The 13,667-nt window shown below is 35.6% G+C and overlaps 1 protein-coding gene across 1 annotated transcript; it reads right to left on the bottom strand.

Annotated features, from left to right (window-relative positions):
* Positions 1–101: 101 nt before the first annotated feature.
* On the bottom strand, positions 102–2,492 carry LOC149558429 (F-box protein At1g47056-like). Its single transcript, XM_089832677.1, has one exon. The coding sequence runs from the start codon at positions 2,245–2,247 to the stop codon at positions 667–669; it is 1,581 nt and encodes a 526-aa protein (XP_089688803.1). The 5' UTR covers positions 2,248–2,492; the 3' UTR covers positions 102–666.
* Positions 2,493–13,667: the final 11,175 nt, after the last annotated feature.

Raw genomic sequence — 13,667 nt, 5'->3', positions numbered from 1 at the left:
ACGAAAATGCACAAAAAATGTAAAAGCAACGTGGAATATGTACCTAGAAATCTTGCATAATAAATCAAATTTTTAACCACAGATCTTTCTAACATAGTATATGATGAAAAAGCATTTCCATTATTCTGCAAGCAAACGACAATGCAATTCCTTTTCTGCAATGATTGTATTGCATCTACTCAAATTGCAGGACTCAAACAAGCCTTTTATGAAACCCAGGGCTAGCAAGCAGAGATTCTTTTTTTAGAAGACTGACTACCTACCTGCCGCTAAATCAATCCAAAAGGTTTTTATCTGAAAGCCTGGCTGAGCAAATAGACGCTCTGAACATACATGTTCTCTACAACCAGACAAAGTGCATAATCCATCAATGTTAAACCAAAAGATTGGATATTTGGTGTAATTGTAAACAAATATTTTCAGTTCTTCCAGATAAATGTTCCAGAGGCAGGGCAAATATCGGCACCCTGCATCAAGGAACATCAATGCCAAATATGAAATATCCACTGAAAATGCCATGCTATTGTGATTTATAATCACCCCTTTCAAAGTCAGATTACTGGCTGCATCGTGCTTGCCCAATTTGGCAATTCAAAAAAAATGAAAGCAACAAACGGACCAGCCTTCTGCATCCGACAATGCATAAAATTGAAGCCAATAATTCATTTACGATCCATTAGATCCACTAGATCCATTGGACAGTCTTAGAAAAGCACAGGCCACAAAGTTCCTCCCTGCAAAAAGTGAAAACTTGGCCTTGGATAGGGAAGATGAAACTCTGCTAGATGAAGATGCATTCGGTGTGCTGGCCCCCTGAACGCTTGATCCAGCGATCTCTAATGACGATTCCTCTGTAATCAGATTCGGCATGGCCAACGGCATGCAATCTAGGTTAACAGCCAGAGACCCTCTGTTAGCCTTTAGCTTATCTGCACCCTCACAAGTCACTCCCCTACATTTCTTCACCTTGATCTTAACAAGCTTAGGGCAACCACCAATCAAAGACTCGATCCCCTTATCCGACACAGGGCATCCCTTAATACAAAGCTTCTTCAAAGCAACACACTTAGCAGCAATGCAACTGATCTCTATATCACCAATTGTATCACTACCACAAAGAGCCAACCTCTCCAAAATAAGGCAGTTGGAAGCCAAAAGCCCCAAACTCGTAGCAGACGGATTCAATCCAATCAAAACCAACTCCTGTAAATTCAAACACCGCCTTGCCACCGCACTGAGCCCCTCATCCCCAATCCTATTTGTCTTCCATCCATCAATATGCAACTTTCTCAAACTCTTGCAAGAATTAGCAATACTAGTGAGCCCAATATCGGTACACTCTGGAATCTTAACCAAATGCAAGACCTCCAATCCCAAGCACTTAGAAATGGCCGTTAGCCCTATATCACTCACCTGCAACCTCTCCAGATGCACCTCCACGAGCCCATTGACGTGATCGGTAATAACCTCAAGCAACTTATCCCAATCTCCTGAACATCTAAACAGCTTTAAGGTATTCAAATTCTTGGAACCAGCAATCAAAGGCCCAAAATACTTCCCATTATACAGCTCCTTCAGACAGATCCTCTTTAATTTGGCACACCCGGGCCCAATAGCCTCCACATTCCCCTCAGCCAAACCCCTCAATCTCTTCACAGAAAGTTCTTCTAAACCCCCACAGTATTTCAAGATTGCATTCATACCTTTAGCCCCAAAGGTACAAGACCCACAAGACAGTTTCGTTAAATTACTGCAGCGCTTAGCAAAATCCTCAATCCCACCGTCAGTCAATTCTCTACATGCTTTCAATTTTAATTTCTGGATATTTCTGCAATAAATTCCTATCTGAATGAGGGCATTGTCGTTTATACTTACCATTTTACGGTCGCACCTGAGGGCCAGCTTGGTCACATGGTCAAATCGGCTGAACAGCCCAGGGATCGCCGTGGATATATCTGACCTCGCATCCAAAGACAGGCGCTGGCGACTTGAACCCTCGACGTAGAACCATCTTTTGCAGACCAAAGAACATTTCTTCCGATCGCCTGAGCCCAAACTGTGGAAGATGCAAGCAAGACATTCATCGGGAAGGCTCAAGGTATAGTCTTTACCATCAATCTCTTCGATTTCCTCAGTCTTCTCGTAAAGGGGATTCACAGATGAAGTCCCCTGCCCCATCGCAATTCGATACCCAAAGAACTTAAAAGAACAAAAAGCTTTAGCCTTCAGGACCGCAGATCGGTCCATACACAGCCGAAATAAGCCATGAAAGGCTCAATTTCAAGATCCTTCTAACCTTATTTCACTGCGACATCCTGGCCTAAGAATATCGATCAGCCTAGGCGCAATCTTATAAGTAGTGGCAGAAAACAAAGGGTTTCTGCAGCTGATTATTGATTATTGTGGATGTGTTCTTGTTGTCTTCCGCTCCGGCGGAACTCAAGTTGGAATACAATTTTGTTGACGGACGTAAAAGCACCTTGTGATTTGATTTATTGTTTTCGTTTTTTCGGGAAGAGTAGAGTATTTGAGGCCTTGATGACAAGACTAAAGTAAAATAATGATAAAAACGAGTAATTTGTGCATTGAGTTTGATGACATTATTTGCTTCTTCCTGGAATATGTTGGTGTATTGTTGCCCTTGGACATGGTGGGGCATCTCACTACACCAAAGACCAAATCATGTCTACCATAATATGTCTACTTAGACAAAAGTTATTCTGTTTTTTTAAATTTAAATTCAAATTTATAAAAGTTGGTGACATCAAATGGTTGATGGTAAAGTTCTAAGTGTTCATATAATATTCAAGGATGCATCCCCAATCATCTTAATAAGTTTACCAAATATATTACTCTTCATAAGAGGTGTTATATTCAATTCTTACATATAAAAAAATTGTATAATTGATAAATAAAATGAGTGTATGTTTGCAATAATTTTTATAAATCTAAAAGTGTAAGAGTTAGTAAAATTGAATGGTTTATTAAAAAAGTAAAAAGGAGTTTAAATGTTTTCAATACTTTCTATGAATCTAGCTTCAAATTTTAAATTGAAATTTGTAAGAGTTTGTGAAATTAAACCGCTTACAAATAAAAAGGAGTTAATTTTTTCAATATTATGATTTTCCATTTGAATTATCTTTTATTATTATTAGCTTTCAATGATGCCTCATAGATTTTGATCCAAAATATTAGCAACAATAAATGTATATGATCAAAATAAAAATAAAAGATATTGAAATCATTATAGTCTATGAAAATTTATCATTAATTGAGTTTTGTTAAGTATATAAATCTTATAATATAAAATAATATAAGATTGAAGTTGTACATTAGATTTTTAATAAAAAAATGATAGAGGTTTAGATTAAGAGATTTCTAGTAAACATTTTAGAATCATTCAACTTTATCAATAGATCAAAAGTCCATTAACTTAGATAAATTTAATAAAATAAAAATTTATATTTCTCTTATAAAAAAAACCATATAAATAAATTTAGAAAAATAAACACCTCGGGGGTCATAATATTAATACCTATAACTATGTGCATCCTCTAATTTGAAAATTGAAAATATTTGTAAGGTGTTTTTAAAGATTTTGTAGCGGATATTTATGTTTGATTTTGTAAAATTGCAAAATGCTTTGAAAAAGTACATAGTCTTGGGTTTCTTAGACCGTGTGGACTAGGAAATGTTCAAAGAAGACATTAGGCTTGTTTGACCCGTTGGGAATTATTACTTTCCCTGGCTCGCTCATTCTTGTGGGGTGAGGGGAGCACATGAAAGTTGGGGTAATGTGGGCTTTTTTTATGCTTTTGAAGCAACTTTAAGATGTGTGTGAGCTTTCAAAGTTTGTTGGCATGGTGATCAAATTGGAAAGAGTGAGTGATTTGGTGGTTGATGTGACAAAAGTTCAAAAGTTATCTTTAGTCTTCATGTAGTATTGGAAGAATTAAAGGGCTTTTACTTAAATTAGGTGCAGAATTTGACTATATAATATGAGCTTATTTTTCCTATGAATAGATTTTTTTAAGTATATAATTAAAACTATATTATTTGTAGAAAATGTTGGGATATGAAACTATTCTATGATAGTGAAATTGGAAATTTAGAAGCAATATAAAAATATGGGTCATCTTTAGAAATTAAAATTACATTAAATGGTTAAATAAGTACTAGCAGAGGGAGGCGAATTAGAATCATCTTGTTTACCTTATATATTAGTGAGGTCGGAATAGAGATGAATTATTTAATTGAAATAGAATTTAATCAATATTAAAAAAATAAAAGTGATTGGCCATTGATGTGGTACAAAGGTTTTGCCTGGAAATTCCCAATGATTTATTCTATGATTTTGAAGAATATAAATTGGAGGAATTCGGTTTTTTGTATTGTGATGAATATATTGATTTTATATAAAGTTAAAATTAATTAGATATTTGTATTGAATATAGTTCTCATTAAAGAATATATTTTTTAATTGAATATTATTAAAATTATAATCAAGTTAGGTGATTATAAAGATTTTAGAAAATAAAAATATCAACTTAAGATACAATAAAAAATTTATTATATATGAAAAATTGTAAGAAAAAAAATTGAAATTTAAATCTTTAAATAAATAGTGAAATAGATAATAGAGTAGATTTGAGGTTGGGATAGCATTGTTAGAAATAGGGATTACTGAGAGGAGGGGTGAATCAATAATCTACAAACTTTAGTCGCCAACTGGATATTATTACTTCCTTTAAACCATGCATAACAAAGCAATAAATTAATGTTGAACAGTAATAGTAACAATGCACAAAGATAACTCATAACACTATATTTTGCTAATTAGGGAAACCCTGGCCAAGGGAAAACCCTGGTGGGGATGATACCCACTAGATTATATGATGATATATAAGTTCCTTGTTAGAGGATGGACCCTGTTAGGAGTCAATGAGAAAATTTAGTATAAGGAGTCCCTGTTAGGAGACTTTGAATCCTTGTTAGGAGATTCCAACCCTTTTAAGAGTTGTGGTACAGTAGATGCAAGATGAGCCCACTACCTAAACATGCATTTCCAATTACAAGAAGAGCTCACTACCCAAACAAGTAATCAAAATTTTAGAATAGGTATTATATCTTCTTCCTTAACTGATCTCTGATCTTCAACTCGATCTTAGATCATCAAATAGCTCATATAAAACTTCACATATATCTCTTTCACAAAAGTTTGCATATAATCACAATCTTACAATTCGTAATTGTACTAACACTTTCACACTTCTTATCGCAAAATGTCATTTGCATAAATTCCATGCCTTTTGAAAAATTGTTGCTAGGTTGGCTAAGACCACAAACCGCTTTTCAAACTTAGAGTAAACTTCTAGGATGTTGGCTCTAATTAGACAAGTAATTATCTTGTAAACAAATTAATGCTTTCCTTCAATTATGTTGTCTTGTTCCATCAAAACACGAATATATCTATTCTGTATAGTCCATATTGACTTTTGAGGTTATACACATCATCACCAACATGTATACTATCTCCATGTAACTTTGCCAGTCATAATATGACGTCAGTAACATGTTATAAACAAAACAATGCACTGTTGTAAACCAAATTCTATACTTAGACAATTTTCTAATTACCAAACACTAAGTATCTTTTTTTTTAGGTTTCCTGTGAACATGTACATCATGTGTTGCTATAAATGACAACAATTACATATCACTATTAGCCAATTGTCAACAGTCTCCCCCTTTGGCATTGATGGCAATAAAATAGGGAAATTTGGCTTAAGTGACAAAAACTTAACACCACAAAAATAAATAACACCTTACATAACATCTATTACAATTTGTTCATCTTTATATATGCTTCCCCTTACAATATACTTAATACTTTTATCTTCTAAACCTAATTTACAATTTTCATATGTATTTCTCCCCCTTTGACATTAATGACAAAGGTCAAAATGTCAAGATCTGTCCAAAAACTATCCACAAATGTTGTCCTTCCTTGTGTTGATATGATTCTCATGCAATCATCAAAATTAGCCTTCAGACTATCCATACCCTTAGTCCATGTCTCCTTGGTGGACTCAATTGAGGTGAGAATTGCACATAAAGCATATGATGCAATCTCAACTACATTAAGATTTGAATACAAAAAGTTGGAATATGTGTCTTTGGCCTTGACACATTCCTCTAACTATTTCTCAACAAAAGATAATTTTAGAGCAATAGATTCTCTAAAATCTTATATCCTCTTCAAGATCCGTTCCTTCTGAAGTTCCAGTTTCCTGATGTCATTGTGAATACTGGACACTTATCTTTCAAAATATTCTACTTTGCAAGATAGATGTTGGATCTGGCTAGATAAAGTCTCTACCTCACTCATCTTTACTTTATCTGACTATTGATCAATGTCTTTAGTTAATTTATATGATAAGGTATACTTAATATACAAAATTTTCCCACCCTGTAGGCATTTCTGAAGTTCTTTTATACAAGTATCAAGATTAACTAAGTCATTCTTGATTTTTTAGACAGATGGTGCTAAAAAATTTAACATCATGGGAAATCTGAGCCTTTTCCTCTACAACATTCAACAAATCGGTAAACTCTTCATCAAATAATTTTAGCATTGCTTTTGCTCTCTGTTCAAGATCTGGTTCAGTGTGCTATACTACTAAGGTATTTTGCAGTCTATCAGTCACTTCCATTAAAGTTTTTTGTAAACTTTTCACTGTCCTATTCTTCTATATAAGTTTGGATAGGGATGAGATCAAATCTATTTGATCATCATCATCAGTAGCTAAACTGACAAGAGAGAGTGGAGTGGATGAATTAGATGGTTTAGTATCATCCTCCCTCTATTCTTTGTTGCTTCTTTTGTTCTTCTCTCTTCTTCTTCTTTCTTTTCCTTTTCCTCTCTTTCTGTCTTCTCTTCCAATCTATTCTTTTCATCTTCCTCAATTTTCATTTTTAGCTCTTTTTCTACAATTCTTCTCTTTTCCTCCTCTTCATTTCTTTTATTTTCTTCCTCAAGCAATTTATGCCTAGTTTCCTCTATTTTGTTCTTTTCTTCTTCAAGTAGTCTTTCTCTCCTTCAATCTATCTCAACTTATCCTCAATATCCTTGGTGTCTAATTCATTAGGTTTGGAACCACCAAATGGATTGGTATCTTCAATGTTAATGGTAACATTGGTTTGATCAATTTGCACAGTGTCACCGCTCACTGACACTTCTGAGGTTCTAGGAGCTGGAGGAGATGTTGCCTAAGTTGACTCTATCATCTCTTGACTGATTGATGTTGCGGTCTCACTTCTTAGCTTATCCTTTTCACCAACCATGAATAGAAATGGTCTCAATTTATTTCTTAAGTATGGTGCAAGGTTATTCAATAGTCTTTTAATTTCTTCTTCATCATCACTCTTGCAAATAGTTCTAAGCATAGACTTCTAAAGTTCTAGATTTTCTTCTCTTGCAGGAGCCTTCTTTTGAATGAGTCTCTCATAGACTTTCTAGTTTATTATGCTCTCAAGATCCTTCAATTTCAAATTGTTTGCTATGATATATCTCATAGTAGATATATCAATCTGATCTTTCTCAAAACGATTATACAAATCATAAAACTTGTTCATCTGAACAAAATTACCTTCATTAGCAATAGTTATATTGATCTTTTATATCTTCGGCTTCCAAGGTTGTTGAGCTTTGTCTATTGCTTTCTTAGATGGAGTCACTTTTTTTGCTTGTTTGGTCTCATGTTCCTCATGTACTTCATCATTGGAATCAATCGTCAACAATGTTTTCTATCTCTTTCCTAGTTTGGTGACCTATTGTTTGACTCTCTTTGTCTTAGTAGACATTGCTTCCAACAGTCTTTCAGACTTTCTTTTTGGTTCACTAGGCTAAATGTTGGACACTACTACATATGGAATGCTCTATTCTGAAGATGTCTCAACAACTGATACTAGCAAAGGTTGAATATTCAATATTTCTTGCTTTATTGTTTGTCTTACAGCCTTAGATTCACTCTCTTCATTCTGGCCTCTGATAGTGCTTTCTTCATTATAGACTCTACCTTCTTGTGTGATGCCTTCTCCAAGGTTGCTTGATGAGCTAACTGTGTGATCTCATCACATGTGCCATATCTATATTATGCTTTGTCTCTATCTAAATTCAATAACAAATCAATCTGATCAACTACTATATCACCATTTAATTCATAGCTCAAGGGATCAAGAAATGTTTCCTGAGGATCCACTTTATTAGGTTGCCGCTATCTAATATCTTATATGTGGGATGCCTTCTGCATACCTCTATAATCTTCTCCATTGTGCATCTATCACTATTCATGATGTCTATGACCAATATATAAGGAAATCTTTTAAGTACATGAAAGAATATGTGGTTGATCAATGACCGGAATCTAAATACACCATTCTTTGTCCTCTTGACCTTTCACAGGTTCTCGAAGAGTTACATTCTTAGCATCTCACTAAGATTCACTTGTTCTTTCTCTACACATATCTTATATGTTGCATAAATGGATCCCACTAAAAGAACATCAATCTTAGAAATTGCACAAACATAATAAGCATTAATTCTACTTAAAAATCTTACATCATCTTGCTTGATGGTGCTAGTCACCATAGCCTTTCCATTATACACTAATTTAGTATAACTTTCAACTTTCTGCTTGGCCAATTTCTCACCTATAGCTACACTTCCTTGTTTACTAAGACCAGTTACCTCATGAATAAGGTTAGTAGAAATATCAACTGCATTGTCTTGCATCCATAATTTACCATCATGTATCCTACTTAATATGATTTGTGTCCACTCATCTATGTCTAATTCACAGTAAGTGATATCTAAACAGTTCTAATTCCCTTAGATGTTCAAATCAAGGCTTCATTGTCATGTTGTGATCAAAAACTAATTCCATATCTTTTTTCATGAATTTACTACCAATTGATTCAAACTTACTATTCAAACAACTTCCTACATCTTCAAGATATACTATGTTGTTTGGAGTGATAGAGAACATTGAGATAGGGTTTCCTTCAGTAGGTTTATAGAAACAATCTTTAACTTAGGTCTATCTTTGTTTGTTCTCAACACTATGCACTACTGACATATCCATGATTTTATAAATTATGAACTTTTTACCGAACAAATTTGTGAAAAATGATAAAATACCTCTTTTTGAAAATAGGGTTTGCTTCAAAATCACTCTAACAAGTCACTTTTGAGTGTTCTTCAATTTGGATGTGTTCACAATTAAGTGGAAATTGATTATGTACTTCATTTATTCCATCAACTTGAACTTGCATTAATTACATACTTTGCAAACACAAAAAAGTTGTCAATTATGTTCTATAATTAAATAAATGCTCAAGATCATCTATCCAATATTCAGATGTCACCCAAGGTTTACTATAACCTCCTTTCATCACAGAAAACCTCCACAAGACTTTGCATAATGAAATTCTCTACAAAAACATACTTTCCATCTTCTGCTACAGGATTAGCCTTTACTACAATAACAATAACTCTGAATTCCTTCATAACTTGTTTGGATGAGCTCCAAATTACAAGCAAACTTAAGTACCATCTAAACCTAATTGGATACACCTTTTCTCAACTTTTCTACCTCTAATTCAATAGCTAAATGAAGTTCTCAAATTTTGATGTTGTGAACAAGCTTAATTCAACTTAATTGAATCAAACTCAACAACTAACTTCGATCTTCCTATCTCATCATCATCTAGCTTTTCTTTTGAGATATCTACTTCTTTTACAAATGCTTCATTAAGTTCTTCTCAAAGTTCACTGAAATGTCCCTTTTCTGATTTTGTATGATATTCCCAACCTCTAATTAGATTTTCAAGATCAAACAACTAATATCACAAAGATCCACCAAATTTTTCAAGAAACCCCAAATCGGGTATGCCAGAAATTGTGCCAAAAGCTTCACAGCTTCACCTATTATTAATAAATTTGAAAGTGGACTTTTTTACAGAAATTTCAGCAGCATAACAGCCTACAAAATGACATTTCCAGATCTGTATATCCTTTACACAATAGTTCTCAAATGTAGGACAAAAACTATGCTCATCGGGCTCCCGAAATTAACACAAAAATGCCCGAAAAAACCACAAAAACACTAATAATCTATCTCAGAAGTTTAATCACATCCCAACACATATATTCAGCTCTATTTTAACAGCTTAAAGTCTGAAATATAGCAGCAACCAAAACTGATATGAAATGCTCAACTGAAAACACCAAACTCATGCAAAAAAACACACCCAAAAACCCACAAATCTACACTGTTTAGCACAAAGGCAAACTCTGTATGAGCATGCACATGGAATGGCTTCAAACTCCTGTCCTTAGCCTTCTTGGAAACCTGCAAACTCCCGTTCTTGGGTCTCCTTCTCCATAGGTTTGGCAGCCTCTGAAGAATAACAAAGAATGAGCAAAAATCCAGTTCTGGAATGAGCCCAAAATGCCTCCAAAACCCCTTAAAAGAGGGCATAACCATAACTCACATCCAAGAGAGGTTAATGAAACATATTTTAATAATAATTTTCATTTATTAGTCCGATGGTTTCCAAAGATTAACCCCCTTTTTCTGAAACTTTACCTTCTTGGGCCTGCCTGCCTTAGCAAAGATTTTCTTTTTTAATTATTTAAAAAGGGGACATGACAAGTCCTCCCCTCCCAAACATTGCTTTTCCTCAAGCAATGGCTGAACAATAAACCAATCAATCCACCTGGATCCCAAATGTAGTCATGAACTATACTACTACCAATTAACACAGGCTCCTGCAATATCCTCTACAATATGACCAAGAGGAATCCATAATCAAACTGACAATTATAGCTCAACCAAACTCCAAAATCCCCACTACCACAGTCAAAAACCCATGAGACACAAACTCTTAGAACATCAGAACCCAAGTAAAGTGGACAAATCAAACTACCAACACAGTAAATACCATCAACGCATCCCACTGGCCTATACAGAATGTACAATCCAACTCTGTAACAATGGTGAACAATCTCGAATGAAACTGTACCAATAATGGAGAATCCACACACTGTACAACTCCTGCAGTCAACACAACCCTGCAAATCATCGACCACTATCTCATAACCATAACTCCCATGCACTGCTAATGGTGAAAAAACATTACAAGATAAAGAGTAAGAAATGGAATCCAAACCAAATTTGTCTGCCATCAACTCCTCAGCACAAGGATCAAATGATAACTGATGTACATACCCTACAATATAATGTTGATAAAAAAAATCAACCTCAGTCAATAGCTCACCATGAAGAAGTGATACAACCCACTGTGACTGATCACCAGCTAAGTCAGGAGATGTCATAGCCAAATGAGTAGAATCAATAACAACACCTGTTGAAGCATCACTCCAAAACTCCTACTCTAAGTCATGTATTATCAACCTGTCAACTGCAAGACCTATCGCCATGTCATGCCCATCACAACTCTCATCCTGAGGCATCAAACTATCCCATAACTGATGATAAGCACTAGGAACCAAAGTACATCTATGTATCATCATCTCATCAACATGGTCATCAAAGGTAGATTGATGAGCATACCTCACAGTGTAATGCCGATAGAATGCACCAATCTCAGTTAGTGGCTCAGATTGCAATCCAGATGTAACTAACTGCAATCGATCATTAACCAAGTTGGAACTGACTACTACCTCTGAAGACATTTCCAAGGGAGTAGTATTACTAGCAGGAACCATGCCAACTATCAGCTCACCAACATCACACATGGTCTTTTATACAACATCTCTAGTCTTCGTGCCATTAGTACTAGAGGTCACCACCATGTCAGGCACACCACAAAAATCTGCTACAACACCCAACTCAATTGAACCTGACTCTAGTGGGAATGAACCTGATATGCCAATGTTAGTATCAAGGATGGATGCATCCCCATCTCCACTGTCTCTAACAATCTCGGCCATGGACATCCTCAGATCACCAAACACCATAGCTTGTGACTGTATAGAATCAGGTAAAGACTGTAGTCGCTCTAACTCCATGGTCACCTTAGCCAAATGAAACTGTGACTCCTTGAAAGCCAACTGTGTACTCTCAAGAATCTCAAAAGTCACCTCAAGCTGCTCAGTAAGCTCACTCACCTCATCTTCCTTGGCCAACAATGCATCATATGTTGTACTGCCCCACTCCATAAGATAATCATTGTTGGCTACCAACTGCATATAATTCTGTCTCAAAATCTGAATAGCCTCCCATAAAGAGTGGAACTCTGTCAAGGAAAGATAACTGCCTCCCTGCTCATCACTAGTAGGAGAACCCCATCCATAAATTGCTAACAACTGACGAGCAGCATCGAAATGCTGGCAAGTGATAGCAATGTCTCGGTCACTAACTCTCAACTGATTAGACACATGATGACACTGGCTTGACTGTCTCCTACAAACCTCCTCTGATGCACTGTCTAAAAGAGTATCCTCAAAGTTACTAGTCTCTAGAGTATTACCATCCATATCCTGTGAATCAAATCTAAAGCTCATATCAACATACGGAGTATCAAAAACATTAGCATTGCTGTCCAACTCCTCTATACCCAAGGAAACTAAGTCTTCAAAACTGCCCATTGCATCCTCCTGGATGTCATCAATGCCAATATGATCCTGGGACTCATCTATACACACTGCCAAATATGAAATATCATCAACACATTCCAACAAGTATGGTCGACTGGATATATGAACAAAGCCCAACATCGTTGTATAAAAACTAATACCAACATCAGACAAGATACTGGCACAAGAAAAGACAACACCGCGTAATCTGCTAATCAAATCCATGATAGCACCCAAACAAACACTGCCACCAAAAAGTGTTAAAGATATCCAGTCAACTAAATCCCAAACGCCAATATAACAATCTCGAGTCCATATCCGTAAACTAGAATCAACTGGTAACTCAAGCAAACTCCTCGCCTGAGTAATATGACCAATATGAACTAACTCCACATACCTATCATGATGAGATAATGAAGTCACAATACTATCTTTGTTCACCTTCAGCTGGCTGGACAAATCATGTGAAGTACTACCAGCCTCAACCTCATGTAATGAAGCATCTAATTGTGCCTGGTACTCTTTTTCAGCAAAGTCATGAATGCTCAATGTCTGCTCATCTCTATCAGGTATCTCACCATCCTGCACAACAACATCCTCATAATCATCATCTGAACCCACTACACTGTAGTCACTGCCTGTTGTAACTATACCATCCTGAATACCTGTGGCATCACCCTTTGACGACCTGTAAACAATTGTCTCAATTTGAGTATCAAGTTGACTATTACTATCAATTTGTGTAATATCCTTTCCCACCACCTCCTGTGGCAAAGTAGAATCTGAGACCTCTACCTGGCTATCAGCTAGTTTCTCAAACTCCTCATGCAAGTTCTTGGTAATTGTGTCATCTGCCCTGTGAGAAAATCTGCCAAATAGAAATTCAGTCAACTTATCCACCTTAGCTGGGTTGGACAACATGTCATTCATTATACGGTGGTGCTCAACCAACTGTTCAGACATATCATGGCTTATTTTTATAAGTTTATCTCGAATGTCTAAATAA

The sequence above is a fragment of the Cupressus sempervirens genome, chromosome 5 (assembly GCF_028749045.1).
Source record: "Cupressus sempervirens isolate cs-2001-9-10 chromosome 5, ASM2874904v1, whole genome shotgun sequence".
Taxonomy (NCBI): domain Eukaryota; kingdom Viridiplantae; phylum Streptophyta; class Pinopsida; order Cupressales; family Cupressaceae; genus Cupressus; species Cupressus sempervirens.
The sequence above is the reverse complement of the archived record's forward strand: the minus strand, read 5'-3'. Positions and strand labels throughout refer to the sequence as shown.